Source organism: Dicentrarchus labrax, unplaced genomic scaffold, assembly GCF_905237075.1.
Source record: "Dicentrarchus labrax unplaced genomic scaffold, dlabrax2021, whole genome shotgun sequence".
NCBI classification, from domain to species: Eukaryota; Metazoa; Chordata; class Actinopteri; family Moronidae; genus Dicentrarchus; species Dicentrarchus labrax.
Window position 1 is genome coordinate 22,397,760 of NW_026136703.1, and position 23,539 is coordinate 22,421,298.

Below are 23,539 nucleotides of genomic sequence, written 5' to 3' on the forward strand. Positions count from 1 at the left end.
ATCTTAACCAGGGGCGTTTCCAGACTTTGTGTCTCAGCTTTCCGGTCATTCCCAGTTTATGGAAGTCCAACACTGTTTTTGGACCCTACTGTGCAGAAATATTCAAATAACACAAATAACTGCACGTTGATTCCCAACACTAAATGGGATTAGCATAAAGTGGGGTATGTCTGCAAAGGGGAGCCTCGTGGGAGCCCATTTTCATTCAGATATCTCGAGGTCAGAGGTCAAGGGATCTTTGAAAATTGCCAATTTGGAGCGTAATTTAGCCCCCATTCCTACTTTCTAGCATGTTTGGTACCAATGGATGCGTTAGGTCATCTTGTTTCATATGATATCAGTGTCTTCACTCTAGCTTTAAACAGAAACCTGCTACATCGTCTGAAAGGAGTGGAAGAGGGAACGCCTCTGATCTTTATAGAACTGAAGAAAAAGGGGTTGGTAAAATTTTGGTAAAATGCCATTGAACCCTTTTAATGCACCGTAAGCTTCAACTCATCACTCATGAAGACAGTAACATGAGAAAACCCACCTATCATTTCTAAAAGTGATGCTGGAGAAGCACGGAGCAAGCATGCACACTGAATACGATTTCAGCATTGTCTTCAGTAAATACATTTAATGTAGATCACTATAGGATACTAACAGTACCCTAATCCAGCCCCCCTACCTTTTAATTTTAATTATCTCACCACACTGCCGTTAACCATACTCTGCAGGAGAAATTCAGCACTGAATCCTTAATTTCCTGATATTTTTCGACAAAGTGAAATGTCTGAGAAGCCATGTGTAGGTGCAGGTGTAGGTGAAATGCTGTTTCACGTGTAATAAACCCACACATGCCTGTATGTGAACTACTCACATGTAAAAAAAAAAAAAAAACACACACCTGTAATATTAAATGTGAAATTGATGTTTTCACATTTTACGTCTTGGTGTCAATATGTGAATTTTGCACACATGAAATATGTTTTTACATGACAGGATAAAGGTATTCTTTTTGTAAGGTTAAATAAACAATGTGAAATAGAAATACTGGAATCAGCATATGTACTTCTTTGTACTGTAAGGTTTTAATCTTTGTATATAACCACCTAAATATAAAATAACCTTTGCATCCTTGATCACAAGCAGTCCGACATGCTATTACTACTACAGAGGGATGGGCATAATAACACAGACGTGTGCAATCAGTGTACATGTGCATTAAAAACTGCCCCTGAGGCATTAATTTAACTCTTTCATAATATTCCAGGCTATAATGTGTATTGTAATGAATGTGAGCGCATGCACACTTTTCCTATTACTGACTTTAATTAAAAAACCACCACTAGGGGGCTATGTTTTACTCTTTAAACTCCTTCTTCCACCAACAACAACAACTCAATAAATGTCTCATTTTATATCTGCCCCACTCCAGACTGATCCACACAGCTCTTCACTCCCCGTTAAAAGCAGTGTAAACAAAGCACGGCCTCCTGGGAAGTGTAGTGAGCCGTACAGAGTTCAACACAGGAGCACAGGAACACCCCCCCGGAAAAACTACACTACCCAGGATGCAACGCACCGGACAGCTGACTGTTGACCGCGCAGCCCTGCAGCTGAAGTTTTTTCTTTTTAAGTGTTGGTGAACACAGGTTGTTTTTTTTTAGTATTAAATCATCGTGTAGAAGGATAGAAGTGGTGTTAGGTTTGTGTGCGTTCGCAGCAGCATGTCTGAATATCCGACATTCCAGCATGGCAGCTCTCGTTTCGATCAGGTACTAACTTATTGTCGTTAATCGATTAAACTAGGAGGTAAGTTCATGTGTGCACTTCAGGGCAGCTGTGGACGTGTGTGACCCGTTCGAGCTCCTGTTAGCCTACGATTGTGTGTTTCATCTCTTCGTTAAAAGAGCGTTTCATATTCCAATGTGAAGTTGAGGTAGTACAGCTTATCCGTTGTAGCCTCAATAGTGTTTACAAGTAGGGATTCATGTTAGTTTGACCTTTGAACTTATGCAAAGCAGAAAAAAAAACGTATCTTTTATATTTGTGCCATATATTATGTCATATAATCTGACTCAGTATGGTCGGCTGTGTAATAAAAACTAAAACTGTTAACCAAATTGACCAGTTGACCAAATTTATAGGTGTTGGTCCACAAATATGTCTAGTTAGGTCGATGATGGGTTACCAGTTTGTCTAGGTAACATCAAAGTTAACAGTTTGTGACCCCAGTTAGGGGCTGTTGACATACAGGGTTGAGAGAGTTGCTTTAAAAATGATACAGTTACTAATAACCTGTTCAAAAATGTAGTCACTAACCTAATCCAAGTATCACGATATTAAAGTAACGTAACTTGATTACTTTCTGTTTCCTTTGGATTACCAAATCAACCAAATATGTGAATAAAAGCAAGGGGAAAGTACTGTCAATAAGAAGTATCGATGTAAGTGTATCCTGTAAGACAACAGAACAATGTAAGTTTAGAAAAGAAAATGGAAAAAGATGTCAAAATTTTGAATGTAATTTCTTCTTAATTAACTTAATTTATTCAACAAACTTGTTAGAGTATGTTATTTGAGTCAGAATCCTCTGTATTGGCCAACTACTGTATATTTTGGCGTCGTGTTGTAACAGTACATAACTTACTCACATACAGTGTAGCTATAATTAAATAAAACTTAAATAGAGGCAGGTCCCCTTTACTAACCTGGTGTGGTTACAGGTTTTGACAAATTAAAGCCGGAGCCTTGTCTGGATTTTATTCAAATTCTCTGGATGTATAAAACCTCTTAAAGATCGCCTACACAAATGTACTTATTTAAACTTTTTCCAACGTGGATGTAGTACACATTGCTAGATCAGTTAGATTCTCCACAATTGATATGTTATTCGACAGCCTAATTTTCTATACAAGTTAATATTGGTTTAAATAAACATAAAGTTTTATGGTGAATACATTTACAGGGCACAAAGTTAGCACCAGCCACCAGCCCAAAAAAAAAAACAACCCAATATTAATGTCTTTAGTAAAATTAGAAATCCATTCACTGACCAGTGGATAAAAAAGTTTTCACATTTTCACCTTAATCAGTCTCTTGTGAGTTCCCCAACTTTCTTAAAGTGCAATAGTAAATCTTTGGTATTGCTATTTCTACCCCTTCAAATTAAAGTACCTAAAAGTAAATACAATAATAAAGTAAAAATAAGTACCTTCGCAGGTTTAACAGGTTGAAGTAAGAATTGTTTTGGGTATAATTTTCTTTTCCAAAAATTTTAAAGCAAGGCTTAACTTGTTATTAGCTTAATACTCAACAATAAAATCACTAATATCAGACCAAAAACAAACAGTAAGATCAGGTCCCAGACAGGTAAGATGAGTCCCCTGTCTCACTCTGCTCACCAGTGTCACCTTAAACTGGTCAAGTGTGGTGTGGCACTGATGAATAATTGAAATTAACAGATTTTAAAAACTATCCCTCCCTCCTCCCCCTCTACACCGTGTTTTTTTTACCCACCATCCATATGTTCAGGAAGTCACAAGGCGCAGCAGTGAGTCAGATTCCAGATTTTCATCCAAATTAGCAGCTAGTGTAATTAAACTCAAGTTAGGGAGGGACGGGCGCCTCTCAAGTGCGCGTTGCTGTATCTCTCCGAAATGGTTCCTTATGCTCAGTTACGAATAAATGATCGAAAAAGGTATTTCTGGCAGTCATTATAGAAAGTAATTGCAAATGGTGTGAGTGGATTCGGGTCCCTAAAAGATGCAGATAGGAAACAGTTTGTCAGTGGTATTAATGAGGAGACTCCACCTGGTGCAGTGTTAAAAACAGCTGGCATGCTGTAATATAACTGTTTACTGGGTGACAGCTGGAATCTCTCTGCTTAAATGGGGAAAAAATGCAGACTCCACACACAATCCTGCCTATATTTAAGATACATTTTGATTTATTTTACCTGTATAGTAGATGACAAGTAAGACTTTAAGAAACTTTCTCATCCCGACTCAAGTATTCCACTGATTACACGTTGAAAACACAACAAATATCTCATGTTTAGGTCTCGCTGATAATGATGTTCAGATTAAAAAAACATTTTTACCCAAATAAATGTTTTTCAATGAATGTGGCATTTGAGATAATGTTTGTATGACGTATTTTCTTCGTCTTTCAGAGCACATTTTTTGGTCGGTTCAGGCACTTTCTGGATGTGATTGACCCCAGCACGCTCTTCGTGACAGAGGTACGCAAACTTATTGATTCACTATATTGTTCTGCTCTGATAAAAGATAAACTCAACCATCTTTATATGTGTGTTTAGTTAGGACAGTGCCTTGCTTAATGGCACCTCAGGAGTGTTTTAAGGAAGGGATCTGAGGATTAGAGCTGTATCAGAGTACTGCTTTTTTTGCCATTTAGCTACCTTTTTATGCATTTAAGATATTGTAGGTATTTGCAGAGAAACCCAATATAGCTCTATCAGTTTGTTCCTAATAACTTATATAACTTAATATTGTTTTAAGCTTTTTAATAATGCCAGTTTATTCAGTCAAAATTCCAATGCCGCTTTAAAGTACCAGTGTGTGGGAGTTAGTGGGATCTAAAGGTGAAGTTGCAACCAACTGAATACTGCTCGCTTTCCAAGCATGTAGGTGAAACTGCGGAGGTTTGCGAAAAAAAATGTGAAAGGCCCAAATTTAGAGCCAGTGTTTGGGTTGTCCTTTCTGGGCTACTGTAGAAATATTGCGAATCAACATGGTGGACTACAATCGTCTCCTTCTAAGGTAAATGCAACAGTTCTCATTATCAGGTGATTGTACACTAATGAAAACATACCTATGAATATATTATATTCCAATTCTACCAACAGATCCTAAATGTTACACACTGGGCCTTTTTAATGGATGGAACTATTTATTGAGTTCATGTTTGCCATGGGTCCTAATTTAAAGTATCATACACTATCAGGAGTGAGTAGGTGTCATTTTGAAGGAGACAGACACAGATGCATTTCCTCATGTGCTCTGTCTATTTTTGTTTTACCCAATATTCAAATTAATTGTAACTTTCCTATATTAATAATAATAATAATCTTTTGTTTTTGGTTCAGATGACATTAAGTGCATCTGTAGTCCTTGTATGTCGCTAGGATGAGGCTTAATATGGTCATGTTTATTTATATTAACTGAAGTCACAAGTGTGTCCCAGAGGACTTTACAGTCTGCACATCATAAAACACCCTTTGTCCCCAGACTCTACAAAAAAAAAGAGAAAAGGAAAGGGGGCAAAAACCTCAGCTAGAGCAACAGAAGAGAGAGAACCAGACAGGACAGACAGAAGAAGTAGCAGTAATAGAATTACAGAGTACAGAAACATAATTATAATATACAATCAAGAGCTACAAGTACTAGAAAAGATCTTCTTCAAGAACATTTTACTGAAATTATAGTAAAATGTCCATGACCTTGTTTTTTAATATTAACATGTCTGATTTATTAACACACTCAGGGATCCAGACCATTCTCTGTAAATGCTGCACTGGTCTGCTTATCGTAGCGTTTTCTCTGCGCTCGGTCGTGTTGTGGTAATTTTGCTCATGGAGCCATCAGTGCTCCGGTGCTCTGGGTAATGAAGCTGTTAGCAGGCTCTTTGGTGACAGTAATAGCGGCAGTAGCTCCTGGGATGTGATGAGGTGTGGACATGTGGGGCAGCTGTGAGGGGTGGAGATTGTGTGCGCTCACACACACACACACACACACACTCTCTCACACACACACACACACCGTGCATCCTGCTGGGCCAGGCGTAGCCTCAACTTGCCCCTAATAACGAGAGTGGAACAGGGGCGGCCGTGATATTGCGTATGATCGCACACACGCACATGACCTCACAGAAGTGCACACCTAACAAACAGGAGGACGAAGGGACGCACGCGCACACATTCACACGCAAATGGAAAGCTCATTAGAACAAATTGGGCCACATGACCTTGTGTTTTGCTCAGCATTAGACAATGATCACACCACAGAAAGCTGCTCATTACCTTTTAGGAAACTCATTTGTCATCTGAAAATCAGCATGAAAGTTTTTAGTGAAACACAATTATCACACATTGAGCTGTGCGTCTTACATAGTGGAAGAGAGGAAAATCTCTAAGCTGACTAAGACTATCCAGGGAGGTAGTGCCCTGACCTTACTTTACATTTTACTCACTTTTATCTGTTTTATCAAATCAGAAACGGCTGCAGGAGAGCGTGGAGCTGCTCCACCGTTTCAAACAGGGGACTCTGCCTCCAGGAGTGACAGATGCTCAGGTAAACACACACAAACTGGAGCTGAGTTTTCCTGGTGACAGAAAAAAATGTGTTTTTTGTTTGAAGAGCCTCTGACGAGTGCTGTAAATGCTCCAACTCTTTCTTTCTTGGCATGTTGGTTTTAAAAGAGTTGGTTAGTAAAAGAATGAGGTGTTTAGCATTTAAGGAAGGATGGCTAAAAACAGCCAAATATCTCCTGTATAGACATTTAAATGCTCAAGTTATTCTTTTACATTTGATGTATTTAAGTGACAAACTGCATTTTCTAAGTGCACTGTCCCTTTAATAAACCAATAAATAAAGTAGAGCTTATGTTTCTACATTACTACATTAAACAGGCATCAACTGACCTGAGAGAAAGTGTTAGCGCCTAGAAATTAAAGTTTTTACTCATTAAAGATATTTGTTATTTTTCTTTACAGCTTTGGCAAGCTCAGAAAATAAAGCAGGTAAGGTGTTTCTCTCTTTAATTAACTCTATTAACTCTCTCTCAATCACTACCACACACACACACACACATGTGCGCTGCAGGCATGTACACAAACTACGATCACTATCTTACATTATATCTGGTTGTTGTGGCATGGTGTCAGCAGATTGGCAAACAGTCTTTTCATTTTAGCTCAACACTTAGCTTTTTACATGGCAAACATACAGCGGAGAGGGCACAGACAGGAAAATGCAACATTAAAGGTTTTAATGGTGACGTAAGTACATTAAAAGTACAAAGACGTTGAAGAAAGCGGTATTAACTTCAGTGCTAATGAGCGGCCTTCAGAGCTGTCTGGCAGTCACTGAACTGCAGGTGCAGTTTGGTCAAACCAACAGAAAATAAATTACAGTGATATGGAAACGGCCACAGCTGCAACTATACTTAAAGTTTTATTTAGATGACACAACACCAGTTTTTATAAAACTCTAATTATTTTAATGATTAATTCATTAAAATAATTAGAGTTTTATAAGTTTTTAGAATTATTTAATGAATATGTTGTGAAGTGAAATTAACAAAGTATGAAATGGAGTTCTGTACTCTTCTTAGATTTTCTTAAATTGATCAACAGCTTGTTCAATATGCACGTAATGAGTTGCCCTTGTGTTTTTATATTTGAGAAAAAAGCCTTAAAATCTCAGTAATGTGTTCATGACTGAACTCTGCACCAAAATCACACCCAGAATGCACTGGGGTTTGAAGCTGATTGTTCAAACCAGATCAGGATTGGTGTGTGTTGTGTCGGGCCATTTGTTAAAGCATTGCTTTCCAACCTTTTTCCTTAAGGGAGCCTGTTTCCTTTCTATCATTGAGTAAACTGACGACTCCTAAGTGCTATAGATATTATATTTAATGTTGTTATTGCCTTAGAGATTAGTTTTTCCTGATATTGTTGGAACTTTTAACACAATTCTGTCTATTTTATGTATTTTTTCATCATATATAAATTTAATTTTTGACAAATTCAGGGTTTTTTTTATCCACAACTCTTTAAAATCATGAGGACCTTTGGACCCCCGGTTTGGGAACCAGTGTATTAAAGTATATAAATGTACACCTGACTACAGCTGCTGGGTCAAGTTTGTTAACATCAGCTGCCAACTGTTAAAAATGTCAGTTAGTCTTTAGTGTTATGGGCTGTACCACTGGTTCCCAACCTGTGGTACAGCCCATTAGAGCTGGCAAAGCTTCATGGAAGTGTCCCAAGGCGTTCTCGAATTTAAGGGGGCCAGGGAGAAGAAAACACAGAATTAGCTAAAAAAAAATAAACATATTACGTATGTATGATGAAAAAAATACATAAAAGAGACAGAAAATTGTATCAAAAGTTCCTGAAATATCAGGAAAACTAATCTCTGATGCAAAATTCACAAGAAATAATATGCAAAAAATTCTGCAAAAAACGCTTGTTTGACACAAACAGTTATTGCGTTCATTTTATACAGTTGTTATTGTTGTACATTAGATATAATATGAAATATCCTTAAAATAACTCATGCAGTGAGGGGTTATCAGTTTACTCAATGATAGAAAAGGGGTCCCTTAAGGAAAAAGGTTGGCAACCACTGGGCTATATACTATAGGACAAGTGATACGAGGCCATTATACAGGAAGAGGTATACCTTAAGTGGCAAACTTCCCATATTCAGACATGACAGTGCCCACATGCACGGTACTTCACAAGTTCAAGATTGGCTCCACGAGCATCAGGAAGAAGTGAGATGGCTTCCGTTCCTCCCCAATCAGCAGATCTCATCACCGCTGAAGCAGTGGGGGAAAGAGATTTCCATCTGTCTTATCTTATGGCAGAGAGGATACTGCGCTAACAGAACACTGTCTATTGTCTTTGGTGCATACGTATGAGAAGACTTGAAAAGCTTGCCCACATAAAAAAAAACATGGAAAAAATGTAATGTAGTGAAAGATCAAAAGTTTGCAACCTGCATTATGCAAAAGTCCTCCGTTGTACAAAAAGGGAGGTCAGACCTCCATCAGTGCTTGTACAGCTGATCCAGGGCTGTGGGGCTTATAACACTGTGAAACCACATCAGTGAGTGGTTCAGAATGACTCTCATCAGTCAATCTATTACAGACATTCATTTACCCAGAGGATGAAGCCTCCTGACCATGAGGTTGACATTTGTTGTTGCTCTTTTGAAATGTCTTGATAACTTTTGGACTGGTTGCCATGACATTTGGTACATTCACGTTTCAACAACTCTGGTCACCCCTTAACTTTTAATATATAACGTCAATAAACTATGGTTTATGACCAAATATGTCGCAACCTTACAGAGTGTGGCTGAGGACTCTTCTGAACACTAATGGTTTCAGAAAATAATTACTTGTGAAGTTGTGAATTGATCCCAGTGAGTTGTTCAAATTGACTCTAATGTAGCTAGATGAACATTGTGCACACCTTTTTATTGAACTGAATCAAAGTTTACCACTGAAGGTCCAGTGTGTAACATTTAGGAGGATCTATTGGCAGACATGTAATATAATATTCATAGGTTTGCTCTTATAAGTATGTATAGTAAGTAATAATCTTCTGTTGCTCCAGGCCACTTCCTGTCTGCTGTGTCAGTGTGTATTTGACGCCTTGTTCTCAGTAGTTTCACTGTATTCAAAGTGAAATTAATTTGTTTCCAATAACACTTCAGACTTTTAACCTTTTGGTTTTTTTTTTTTTTTTTTACTTTCTTCCTAATTCATTTCAACTGAACTAACCCAAATCATTCAATTCTCATTATCGTCTGATTCTAATCATTATGCTCTTATTACAGGCCATCATCCACCCTGACACGGGGGAGAAGATCCTCATGCCCTTTCGGATGTCAGGTACAGTAGTTCGGTGTGGAAGCCTTGGGGGAAGTGGGATCTAGGGGCTTGTTATGTGGTCCAACATGGAGGCGTCGTTCGCCGTGGGAACTGTCACGGCTCAACGGGGCTCTTCAGGTTGTCTGGAAAAGGTCACACTCAGCTGGGCGCTGATTAAAACCTCTCTCCCACGGTGACGGAGAAGTTCTCGAGGCCTCTGAAGAAGCAAACACAAGTATTTTGGTCCAGTCTCGAGCCCCTTTATTTTTTTTTTTTGTAAGGCGACTTTGAAGTGTCGGAGAACAAATGAGGGAGGAGAAAGAGACACCAGCGATTAACATGTTCAGACCAACATTCTGCATATGTCAGACAAATGGGAATAAGCTGCAGAAAAGAAACAGAACTGATGTGTTTTTAAAGAACTTTAAATCTGACTGCAGAATAACCTAAAAGTGTATTTACAGAGTTAACACTGACTGTCTTTTAACAGGTTTTATCCCATTTGGCACACCAGTGGTAAGACTTTTTTACATAAGTTTCATAAATGTAAAACCAGTTACCATATTCATTATAATTAGTCCGAAATGTTAACTGAGGCTATAAAGAAGTGTATCCACATATGCACAGTTTACATATTATATGCTGACATAAACATATTGTTTTAAACCAAGATCGACCCTCCAATATATCTTTTTAGCTTAGTTTTTTCTCTCAATCTGTTTGTACTTTCTGTAGTTGTTAAAGTTTTATCTTTGTGCAGGTTGTTGGCCTCCTTCTCCCAAATCAAACATTGGTGTCAACTATCTTCTGGCAGGTAAATATACCTGCTTCTTGACCTGTAAAACTCAGACTGACGTGATATTATCAGGAACTCTTTTCAGTTTAATTCATTTATACAGACGCCGCACATTAATTAACCTTTCTGTGAATGATCCAGTATTTTCCAGCCAGCCAGACAGCAACTGCAGTCCTGACAAGATCTTGTAAAACCAATGAAGTGACAGGTTGAGAAAACACTTGACTGTAAGATGCCAAAAGTGACAACAACAGCAACAAAGTTATCATTCTGAAGATAGTTTAGAAAAAGGTAGAAACAAATTAACATTGATACTGTGATATAATAATCATAATGTCCACTTTTCATACACTGGACAGTGTTTTATGGAAAATCTGATTCTAATTAATCAAAATCATCGTCTCATTTCTACAATCAAATAAAGATATTAAACTTAAGGACCACCTACTGGCTTTTTCCAGAACCTTTGACTGCTCCATTTGGTCAAAATGGCCGTGTGTCACAGTTGAAAGCTCAGGAAAGAACTAATAAGTGAAGTTTCAACACCTATGAACTCACTTACTGGGATATTTAGCGGATGCCTACTAACCCGGGTGGTAATAATATATAATATAGCACCTAAATAGTTTGTTGCACTGCTGCCTTATGAGCATTTCTATGTTTTCTATCTGCAGTTGTGTCTGTTGATGCTCTGGTACACAAAAAATTGTTAAAACATTTAAAAAATGAAATATTTTATTACAGGATCAAGAACCTCCACTGCCTCATTCATTTACACTAATGAATCAGACAGGGACCTAACAACGTTGCGCTAGAGTAAATACATCAGGCCTATCAGCACATTTACTAACAAGCTCCTCTCTGTTGACAGTGGTTAAACCAGAGTCACAATGCCTGTGTTAACTACTGCAACCGCAACGCCTCCAAGGTACTGTAACAGCAGTAAAGTGACCCACTCCCATTAAGGAAGATACTGTATGTTCGTTGTGAAATGCTTTCATATTGTAATCTCACTTTTCACTTTAGCCGGGTCAAGTTTCTAAATTCGTCCAGGGATACCTCGGAGCGGTGACCAGCGCAGTCTCCATTGCTGTGAGTTCCCATAATGCTTTCTGCTCTGACTGAACAAGGCCCTGTGACTCCAGTGACTGGCTGGGTCATTTATTGATCCTTAAGGCCTTTTTAAACCAGGCGCAGACTAATATATCATTATAATATTGGACTTTTGTCAACTGCTAGTAGAACTGGAGATTTCTTTCTACATAAAACGTTTGTAAAACCTGCAAATATTTAATATATAAAATATTTGTCTAGTTGTGTTATAAAAGGTTCCCCAGTCAGCCTGCTAACCCAATAAAATGTCATTATGACAAGAGTATATTTTTAAGTGAAACACCAAATGCTTTTAATCGTTATGACAGGAAAATGTCTAAATCCGAAGAAGCTGAATGTCAGCAGAAACCTTTGAATACCAGCCTTCACAATACTCTTATCAGTTGAACCCTTTTTCTTACCTTTATGTCATCAAAGACTCAAATGTCAAAAGGGTATAGTATGCGTTCGCACACCTGCCTGACACAGCCCTTAGTGTGGACACAGGGCTCAAACCGAGCCAATTACTGGTCCCGCTGGGCGCTCATCCGGCTGCTGCCCTCAGGCTTGACAACGGCAACAAGCACAGAAAAAAAATCGCGGGGTGCCTGGAGGGCGGAACGACGGGCGAAAAGGAGGGGGGGCTGGAGCTCTCCAATTAAACGTCCGCTCTGGTGACGACCCCCCGCCGGGCTGGGGAGAGCCAGAGGCTGAAGTGGTGTGTTATCTGAGAGCACATAGGGATAGTTTATGCACAGAGACAGACATTTAGGTAATTTTTTTCCCAATTATACCATTTATGACACTTAAAGGTTGGCTTGTTTGTTATGTGCTTTTCTGTGCTGAAACCTTGTTTCATGGCACTCTGAAACACCAAAAACATGTTTATTTTAAATATTCATTCAAAAGACTCAGTTTGTGTGTCTGGCTTTCCTTCAGGTTGGGTTGAACGTGTTAATCCAGAAAGCCAGCCGCTTCAGCCCAACTACCAGGCTTTTGGTGCAGAGGTTCATCCCCTTCCCAGCAGTGGGTGAGTTCAAAAAGCTCAGTGAAACATTTGAGGGGACGGACAGGCCTGGGATTAAGCCAAGTTCTCTCTATTAAAATGGCCTTTTAACTAAATTAAATTTGAGTTCACATTAGAGATTTGGTATAGTCTTAAGTAGGGTGAGTTTCTCCAGGCTTAAAATAAGTTCAAATGGAAATTAAAGCTGTCAATATATTATTTAGTTTTCTCTATTTTTGATTATGTCAGTGCAAATTGCATTATAATATTTAGTGTCTTAATCTTTTTGGATTTTAATTTTATTGTGTTTGAAATTCAGTATGCCAATATGTTAAGCTGCTAATATTAACATTTTAAACAAGCATGTTTAGCATGATATCACACAAACATGTAATATATGCAACAAAATAATAATAAATAATAATCTTAATTTAGGGTCCATTTATCAGACATAAACAGAAATTGTTGGATTTTTCATGCCTGTTTCCTTGCCTCTTGTTCTGTTTCCATGCTATGCGTCGTGTCTACGCTTCAGAGCTGCTCTGTGATCATTAGAAGTCGCTGTATGAGAGCCAAGCACAGCTGAGCGGTTCGTGTCGTTCTGTTCCTCACAGTCCGTTTTCCTCCGCAGGGTTAGAGACGTGTTGTGAGCTCGCTTTGTCAGACGTGTGTGGAGCCACAAATCAGATTTTCCTGCCACTCTCCCACAAACACACAGTCACACCCAGGGGTATAGACCCGTGTCCCAGACTGCCCCGGGCTGCTGGCTCATAATTAAATTGTTTGCCTGCCCCCCCCCGTTTCACCATGGCGGTTCTTTCAATTAAATCAACAGGTTTCTACAGCGCAGCCTTTGCCTGGTAATTGGCTGCTTGTTAGAACTCTGCTGCCGCAAACAAATTGGATAATTACCCCCAAAGTGGCGTCTATGTCAAGGCCTCATTTACCTGATTTCTGTTTGTTCATTGTGGTTGCTGTTGTTGTTCTGGTAGGGCCATATAAAAGGTAATTAAAATGGCTAATTGAAGCGAGCAAAGGCAAAGTGCTGTTTGAATTTTCACCCGCTTGATTTTGTTTGCTTACTTAAGGCTAGATTTATTTGTAATAACCTAATCAAGCAGCAGCCTGTCATTCATTTAGATTGTGAAGACTGTAACCGGAGGGAAAGACACGCCGGCAGAAATGCATGGGGATAATTAATTTGTTGTGTTTTGAAAATATTTGTCATTATTTGTGATATTTAGGAAGTAATTACGTGAAAAGTTCTTGGATGCATTTCCATGCGTGTACCACTAGATGACAATTAGAATGCACATAAATGTAATTATTTCAAATAATTACAAATTACAGCCACATATTTCAGCACTGAGCTGTACAGTCTGTGTAATTAAATTAATAAAGGCATCAAAGTAATTGTAAAATTGTATCAGTTATTGCAGTTATTTGCTAAATTTGATCTGTTTGCTGTAGTTTTTGTTATTCCTTGCCAAAATCCCACTATCTGTCCCTCTATTAATTGGTCTGGATAAAAAATAAAAAAATCCCTTGTAGGTAAAAAGAGCTATTTGCTCAGTCAATTGAATTCCCCTCACAAAGCGACCTGCCAGCCCTGCAGCTCTTAGTAAAGATAACTCTGAACGCTGTTGTCTTAAATTAAAAAGGCTCGCGGCGCCACCACTAAACTCTCTAAAATGAGTTTTTCTTATTCCTATTAGAGTCAAGGAGAAAGGTCCATCTATATTAACATACATTTGTGTTCATTTTGGCTTTCGTGAATAAATCACAGGGTAACAACACTGCTGTTTGTCGACCTCAGTCACCTTGGTTACGGTCTCTGCTGCTTGAGTCAAAGTCAGTCACACGGAGGCATGGCGTCCAGTGTTGTGCATTATGACCCAGATGACATGGCAGTGATGTACTACGTGTGGGCAGTTTCAGGGGTTCAGTGTCTTTCAGAGGGAGACTCAGTGGCAGTTATTGGTGTGTGAGAGTCTGTGAGATTTTCATCACAGTATAAATTCCTTTAAATATAAAACAACTCAAATCTGCAGCCAGAGGCAGATGGTGTGGGTTTTTTATCAGTTAATTACTACAATGGTATTAAAAATGAATAATAATTTATGATCACATCAATCTGACACTATTTCCATCATAAAATTTACTGTATTTCAATTACTTCACATCTTAAAATGTGATACAGAAATGTTTTCTGCCGCTTGCATGAAATTAGGGCCCATAATGTTTACAATGTTCTAACAATTGCTACTTAGCGCTAAACCCATTCGTTTTGCAGGTGTTTGGTGATCTAGCAATGTTTGAATTTAAATCATTTTAAAGCTATTACAATTCATCCTGAGGAGAACATGAATGTGTGGATCCACTTTGAGAAACGTTTGTCCTGCTACTTCGTGACCTGACAAATTCTTTAAGCTGTAAAAACTGTTTTCTCGTGCTAACAGAATAATTAATTTAAAATATAGGCAGGATATTTTGTCCTGTTATTTATTAATTATTATTATTAATATTTATTATTATTATTATTATTATTATTATTATTATTTAATAAACTAGGAAATGCAAAACTTGTGAGATCATGAAATTCTGAAATGGGAAATAAATCCTGTGTATCCTCTTCATTCTTCAATAAAATTCCAGTTCAATCAATCTGACACCACAATCAACCATTCAAGGTGTAACAGTAGGCGACCTACCACAGTACCCTTGAGCAAGGAAGCACAGGTTGCTTGATCTTAAACCCCAGCCAGAGGGGGAAAAGACAATATGTCAAATTCCTAAAGGTGAGACACTTTCATTTTTAAAAACATTCCCACGTCTTTACAGCGAGTGCAAACGTCTGCAACGTGGTGCTCATGAGACACTCGGAGCTGTCGGAGGGCATCAGCGTGCTCGACAACAACGGGAACGTGGTGGGAACATCAAAAGTGGCTGCCAGGCATGTATGTTACTCTTTATCTGATGTGAGTTCTTCAGGTGCAGTCGGTTTATTAATTGATAATGTTTTTGTATGCGATATAGTGCTAATGTAAATGATGAGGAAGTGAGCTTACCTCTCAACATGAAAATAATTTAAATCATTGATGTTTCTTCCTGGATAAAAAGCTTTTTAAATGTATTTTTTGCGTCTCTATTTTATTTTTGTGACAGGCACTTTTAGAAACAGCTGTGACGAGAGTGGTCCTACCCATGCCCATCCTGGTGCTCCCTCCCATGATCATGGCTGTACTGGAAAAGTAAGATACTTACTTTCATGAATGGGTCAGTTTTCTCTCACTTAGTCAGCTTTTTTTTTTTTTAACTCTACTAAGAGACTAGATGGAAAGCTTGCAACCTGTGTTTCAATGCTGCAAAGTGTTGACCGTTTTTAAAAAAACATTACAGTTACTTATAAAATACTTTCCAGCTTCACTACCCTGTCTGAAACTCTCAGGCCTGAGCCCATTTGTTGCTGCTGAAGGTGTAAATCTTTTGTTTCATAAAATAGAGGTCAGTAATTTCCTAAAACAGCTGGGCACTGCAGTTTTTTAGCAACGGTTACTCAAACAGAATTAAGTGCATTTGTAAGGGATCATGTTCAGTGACGTTTAGGTTCTCTAGTGAGCCTTCACAGCAGCAGGGTGGTGTATGTGGGATAGACTCGTGGTAATAACTGAACATGTGACACAGTTGATGTGTTTTTAACAACAGTGGAGCTCTATGGCACAGAAAAATGAGCTATATCAGGCTTTAGCTACACAGGCAGAAAAACATAGAACGTGACCAGACTTCTTAATTTGACGCAATAATCATTAAGATCCTTGTTTTCCTTATTTGAGAATGTGGTCAGTTCAAACCCTGTACATCCACAGAGACAAATAATATAGAGACACTCAGTTTAGACTCAAATCTGCTTCAATTATTTCCCCCTGGATTTTCTGCTGGTGGTTGTTCTGTAGTTAATTGCATCACTTAATGTGGGCAAAAGCATTTTTCAAAAGAAAAGAGGCCGAAACTCTCTGTATGTTCGTATCAGTCCGTGTTAGAGAAGACTATTTTCTTAATGAAAAAAGTTAATTAATGCTGTAATGAAAGTAGTGAAGCTTTTAGTGTTCTGGTATAATACAAGTAAGATTAATTAAAAAAGAAAATGACCTCTAATTAAATGACAATTCATAAATTAATTATAAAAATGTCATAAACTTTAATATTGTGAATATTACACAGTCTCAGATTCGTTCATCCTCAGAACTGCTGTTGTAGTCGATGAACCCTTTCCCCCCCACTGAGATTCAGTGTTGTGTGATATGACTGTAATTACGCCTTAATGATGCAAAGTTTATACGCACGTCCTGTGATCGATGGCCTGACTGTGCCTGCGGTGTGCCGAGGAATGCAGCCCATCTTTGTAAATCCTTGACAGCACTTGTCCCGACCGCTCCGAGCAGGCGGGCTCAGACGGCGGGGGCCCGCTGCCCAGGTGTGTTTGGGATTCCTGGCAGCTGAATGACTGAATGAGAGAGAGAGGGAGGGAGGGAGGGAGGGAGGGAGAGTTTGTGACAGTGTACAGAGGGCTGTGAGGTTGACTGTGGTTGCAGGTGAGTAGTGCTCAGCTATCCTCTATGTCAGCTTGCCTTCACTGGCTCTCAATGGAGCGAGAACAAGGGGACAGAGACGGGTCCCTGTGCGGCCCCTCAATGATGGATTACACTGCTGAGAGCAGATTTAGGGCAGTGACAGCAGGTTCTATCCTTCATGTGCTCCAGTTGCTGTGAGAGGTTAGAGATCCATAAGTGTATTCAGACTTAGTTATTTGTTGTGTGTATAAGCTAAATCTACCTGCACAGAGATTTTCCATTTCAGCCCAAATACCCCGGTAACCAGCTCATACCAGCTCATCGTAGTGCATCTGAAATATCTCCAGTTCAGTTAATGTTCAGTCTCTGTGTTTCAATCATTTTAAAGTAAGGGCTGACAAAATGGATAAAATCTTGTATCATGGTATGTTATTTTATATCAGAATAATAATAATAATATATCTGGATATATTATAGTGTCTGAAATATGATAGAAACTGTTTATAGTTGCTCTGGAAGAAGAACCTATTGTAAGGGCGAATGATTTGTTTCAAAAGAGTAGGGCCACAATTAAAGGACCAGTATGCAGGATTTAGTGGCATCTAGTGGTGAAGTTGCAGATGGCAACCAACTGAACACCACTCGTGTTGGTATTTGACGACCTGGGAATGAGAACGGGCTGTGAAATGTGTATAAGAAACTACGGTGGCTGTGAATATCAGGACAAACGTGAAAGGCCCTTTCTGTTGCAAATATGGGGAAAAGTGCTGAACTATTGAACTATTGACAAATAATGAATTCCTACAACAGCTACTGTATCTAAACTACATCGTCTTCTGCTGCTGACAAAGAAACGCCTTCCAGCTTTTAGTTAACTCTGTTGCATTTTCATCTTCATAATCACCCCCACCTCCTTCATGAGGTGTTTGTTTAGTGTAGAAATTAGAAAGCTGCTGTACTGTATCTCTGTATATACAATGCAGCAGGCTCAGCAGGACTAGCACATAACTGAACAAAGATTTAATAAGCACTATAATTGATCGCAGCTTTATTTCCATCACATTTATTTGTTGTGTTCATGCAAACATAGACTCACATTTAGCTACTACATAGAACAATTCATGTGCAACCTATCTATGGCTGCTATTGCTCTTGGATTTCAGAAATGTGGTGTTTTGTCGTAGCCATTCAGTGGCATAGTGTTGTATCTGACACAACACCAGTCAGCAGGGATGTTCTATTAATTGGTCTTCTCATGGGGACCGGGAGGCTCCGTCACGCTGTCAGAGGTTCATGTAAACAGTTAAACCTGGGTAAGACCTCAGCCAGAATATGGCCACTAGCCAGGTTATTCGGTGCATGTAAACGCAGCCACTACTGCATGAATTTGTGCCATTCATTTTAGGATAATATCAAGTTTTGACCTGATTTGGGGGGTTTTCAAACTTACATGTGTGCGCAAGCTTTCCTTCATCTCTCACATCGCACATATCTCACAACTTTTCTCCCATTGACTTTTCCCTTTGTAATCCATTTCTAAAATGTGTGTGTGTGTCTGTGTGTCTGTGTGTCTGTGTGTCTGTGTGTGTGTGTGTGTGTTGTGTGTGTGTGTGTGTGTGTGTGTGTGTGTGTAGCCTAATTAAACCATGGCAGCCATATGTGTTAATGAGCTCCCTCATTAGGCAGTAGCTGTCCTCGTTAGGGGGAGAGGCGTCGCTGGTGGAGGAGAGATGGAGCGGCTCTTTCTCAAGCTCCTGCTGAGTTCGCTGTCCCACACACTGAAGAGGGGATTATCCTACGGAGGGCAGCGAGGAGGGAGGAGAAAAATGGGCTGAGACGAGAAAATATATTTCTGGAGATTGATCTTTAAAAAGTCTTTAAAAAGCTTTTGCAGTTCATGTCAATACTTTTGAACTAATTACAATAAATGTGTATGGGATTATGCATATAAGAGTTACTTAAGTTAACACAACAAACTAAAGACCATGTAAGATTGAACTTTAAACTAGAGGTGAATGGATTTTAGTAGTTTTAAATGTCTTTACAGCTGATTCAGCTGTTGGTTGTCAGGTCAAACTTTGCATGAACAGAAATCACTTTCTGGATTTTAAAGGAAAGTTTGGCAATTCAGTGTAATGATGCATTTCACTGGAAGTTTGTGGTTTCCTGTTGGATCTTTGAGATAAATATGCCTTAAGAGATGCCATTGAAACTGTAATTGAGCAGCTAATTTGTGTTTTTTCATGTTACTCAAATTCATTTCTAATAAAAACTCTGATTTGTCGACCTACTCATCCATAGGAAATGTATTATCTTCACCACAGGTTAATGATATAGGGAAGTGTAACAACATGTCCAACATGTTTCTGCATTGTGGCTTAAATGGAGGTCATACTTTGCTTAGATTTGATACTTCCTGTTCAAGATGTTTTCTGCCAGGAAGTGACCATACTCATACCTGAAATTGGTTTTGGCAAACAGGACGGATTGCCAGAGTTTACTCCTCTTAACTGTATTATATATTAGTGTTTAAAAGATTTGCTTTAACCCCTGAAAGCTTTCGAAATGTTTGCCTGCCTTGATGATTGGTCTAGAAAATGCACATATTGATTGAATAGTTAATGTATATTTGTTGACTGTATATTCCGGCCACTGTATATTGAATTCAAGAGAATATCAGTGTATCAAATTTTGAAACTCAATAATTGTAATGAGCACAGTGTAAGTTTGTGGTAGAATCACCCCCAGTGCCACCACAACACATCTGTATGAAGGTAAATAAAGTGACAACAGTATTAATAGTCTCCTCTGTGTCCCACCAGGCTCCCTCTCCTGCAGAGACACCGGAGGCTCGTCCTGCCCGTCCACAGCCTGGTGTGCCTGGCCGCCTTCGGCCTGGCTCTACCTCTCGCCATCAGTCTCTTCCCACAGATGTCTCAGGTACATCATCCCACAAAACGTTGTCTTCTACTAAAGAATCTGTGTTTCCTCTTAGAACGATTATTTCATAGAGTATTAAAGGGTCTTCTTACACTGATTTGTTTATCCACAATATTCTTGTTTGGTTTTTTTTGTCTCCATCTGTGGTCATAAATGATCTTTGCTTTGGTGTTTCTACACTGCAATAATCAACTGTCAATCAAACCAAAGCTTTCTGTTGAAGTTTAAGGTCCCTTCAAGTGGCACTTTTTCTTCATCTTTCCACCCATACTGTCTGTCACTCCTTATGTTAACGGAGTCCTTCAATGATTCATTACAGATAAAGAGCTGCTTCTATTTTCTTTCTTTGAAAGGGCTGTCAGACAGTTGTAAATGTAAAAGCCTTCATGAACTGGGTTTAGGTTTATCCCGTATTGTGTTATATTATTTGAAAACAAGACAACAGTAATTGTATCAAACATCATGGATGAATAAGCCCATGTGGCTGTTATGATTACAGTGGTAATGCTCAGAGAACTTAACTCAGTAAATATCAGAATCAACGTCCTAGTCCATTGTGATACCAAGAGCTTCTTGTTTTTACTTCTTCACATCCTGACTGTATTAAATGTCTGCTTTTCTCAGGTCTGCCACGACTCGGTCTCAATGACTGATGTTGATGACCGGAGTCTTCTGACCTCTTTAACGTTCCCCATTGAGCTTTATAGAGGCTCTCTCCTAATGAGGCGTAGCCCTCTGAGACTTAACCTGCTCTGTTATGATCTGCCCAGAGCCGCTACTGCCTTCTTTCATTGATGCCATCCAGGCTAGCAGGCTGATATCTAACTTTAGCCTTATTACCTCAATATCTGTCATTCTGCTCATTAAATGGCTATGGCATGATTTTGTTTTTCACTCCATCTCTCTCTTTGTCTTCTCTCTGCCAAATGACTTGCTGACACGAGCCAACCAGCTCTGGCTTTAAAATGTTTAGGATTTAATTACCACTGGAAATAGCTAAGACAGCCATATGGCAAAAAACTTCAGACATATGTGCCGCCAACAGTCCTGTGAAAAAGCTGCCTCCCGTTCCACGGAGGGGCCTGTTTTTCTCTCACAAGTCCTTTTTGCACTTTCACAAGAATAGCAGATGAAAAAAAAAAGAACTCCCCAAAAAGCAACATGAATGCCCTGTTCCAATGGACCCCCCGCCTACTCAATTTGTCCCACTTCCCCATTTCACACCTACCAAGATGTCTGATTAGGATTCTGCCTCCAACTCCAACAGCCATCTGTCTCTGGTTCAAATATTAGGAGATGCAAACCTCAAATTAGACTTTAATCTGCCAAATTGGCTCTTTTTGCACATTAGCAGTAAATACAGAACATTTAAAGCTTTTAAGAATTATTTAGTTACAAATGAAACTGTTTCAAATCTTTAAGTAGCGGCTCACGTAGATGATTATGGATGCACATATACAGCATGCACATACAGTATGTAATGATGTTCTATTGTATGACAATGGCAAAATATTTTCCATTTTTTTTCACGATTGACCTTTTTGTCCTGCTTTGATTGCCACAGATCAGCGTGAATCACCTAGAGCCGGAGATCGCCATGGCAACAGATTGTAAGATTGTGACGTACAATAAAGGCCTGTGAGTGATCTCGACTGCCCGACGCATGAACACAGGACCCGCTGCTCGTCACCAGTTCAAACGCCCCGAAGCTGCCAGAGAATGAATTATGGTAAATTTGGCTGTGTTATCCAGTGAGCAGTTAGCATATGTTTACAGAGGGAGGCAGTTAATATGTTGTTTACGCCAGGACAATGGTTGTTAAATAAGCAATAACACATGATGACATATTGTGATATAGGAAAATATACATGATCACACCTCGGCGAGCATTATCACTGTTATATCTTGGAATACCAAATAACTCGAAGATTAATGGGAGACTTTTCTTGATCCATCTAGCTAGTGTGCTATTTTCAGCAGAGAGAGGGTAGTAGCTAATCTTTCTTCTTTTAAGTAGAGATCTATTTTCATAAACATGAGGTAAAATAGGGGACTGAGGATAGGAGCAGGACATGTCTTATTGTTTGTAGTTGTCTGGATTGCATTTAGATACTGTGAATGAAATCAGGATAAATGACTTAAATGTATTTTACATTGTTTATGAATTAATACAGGAGTCCCCAACCTTATCAGTATTCAATATCTACCTGTAAATAAGGCTGCACTATTTGGTAAAAACATCATATTGTGATTATTTTTGACAGACATTGTGATTAACGATTATGTGGGAATTATAATTTTCAACCATCACAAATTTGAATTTTCCCAAAAAAAACAACAACTATTAAAATCATGATGATCTGATCTGGAGAACAAGTTGGTAGACGAGTGCACCTCTGCAGCACTACAGTACTTATATAATATGACTTATTATAATGCTGTTTGTCACACATTTTACCTGTAACCAATACCATATGTTGCATGTCTGTAAGTTAGGAGCCGCTCAATCAAAGCTGGATTTTCTCCTCTCAGATTGTTTCGTAATATAACTTTAAAGGGCCTACAAGGGTAAAACTACATAAAAGAAGCAAAGATTCAAGAAAAGTCAGAAAATAAACGTTTTGTTTCTCAGAAATTATTTCTTTCTTATTTCCTACCTGGACAATCATATTGAAAACCGCTACTTTAATCTTGCAACCCCTCGTAGTGGTCTTGATTTAGTGGAAGCAGAAACTCTAGCCGAATGGAAAGCATTGTTTTAGTAAAGTATTTTTCCTGAGGTATGAAGTTATAGCAGGTAGTTTCTGTTGCCGGTTAAAGAGTTTACAAACTAAACCTTAAACCAGGGCAACTAGAAACTCCATTTCAAATGTACCCAAAATGTGACAAATTCCTTTTAAACTCCACTGTGAACTGTATAAAGAAAAGATCAGTAAGCAGATATAAGATGAAGAATGAGTAACTTTAAATCCAAATATTTGCTTTGGCTCTCTCTGACTGGAATCTGGAAGTTGAGTCACTTTTATGTAATAAAACAACTGCTGTTGGTTGTAGTTTGATGCCTGTAAAATGATTCATCTTTCAGATTTGCTGAAACTATAAAACTCACAGTAAAATAAGGAGATTTTTGTTCTATAAATGTTTTCTAAAAGCATTGTGAAAATGCTGCTCTGTATTTTTTGTATGTATTTGTATGATTTATATAAACTTTTCTGTCTTCGAGTATTATCTTTTGTCACGATCTGTGTGATTAGCATGTTTGCACGGTTGCCAAGGGAACGCAGCACGGTAGGCTGCGATACAGCGTAATTCGACAAGAAGCCACATGCAGGATGAGTGGAGGATGCTGGGTGGAAGTTGTGGCACACAACCCAGGTGAGACAAATAAAAACACAACACTGAACACACTGTAGTTTAAATACATCAGATTTTTCAGGGTTTTATTTTTCTTTCTCGCATAATTAGCATCAAATGTGGTTGAATTTCCCTCTGTAATGCGGAGATTCTACAGAAATATTTCTT

The 23,539-nt window shown here is 38.7% G+C and overlaps 1 protein-coding gene across 1 annotated transcript; it reads left to right on the forward strand.

Moving 5' to 3' along the window:
- Window positions 1–1,564: 1,564 nt before the first annotated feature.
- sfxn5a (sideroflexin 5a) lies at window positions 1,565–23,242 on the forward strand. The gene is made up of 14 exons (XM_051381867.1): window positions 1,565–1,760; window positions 4,160–4,228; window positions 6,222–6,299; window positions 6,722–6,748; window positions 9,579–9,633; window positions 10,103–10,128; window positions 10,373–10,426; window positions 11,280–11,336; window positions 11,435–11,500; window positions 12,440–12,530; window positions 15,348–15,463; window positions 15,672–15,757; window positions 19,900–20,017; window positions 21,582–23,242. Exons 1-14 carry the CDS (start codon window positions 1,713–1,715, stop codon window positions 21,657–21,659), a joined length of 969 nt encoding a protein of 322 aa, XP_051237827.1. The 5' UTR covers window positions 1,565–1,712; the 3' UTR covers window positions 21,660–23,242.
- The last annotated feature ends 297 nt before the right edge of the window (window positions 23,243–23,539 follow it).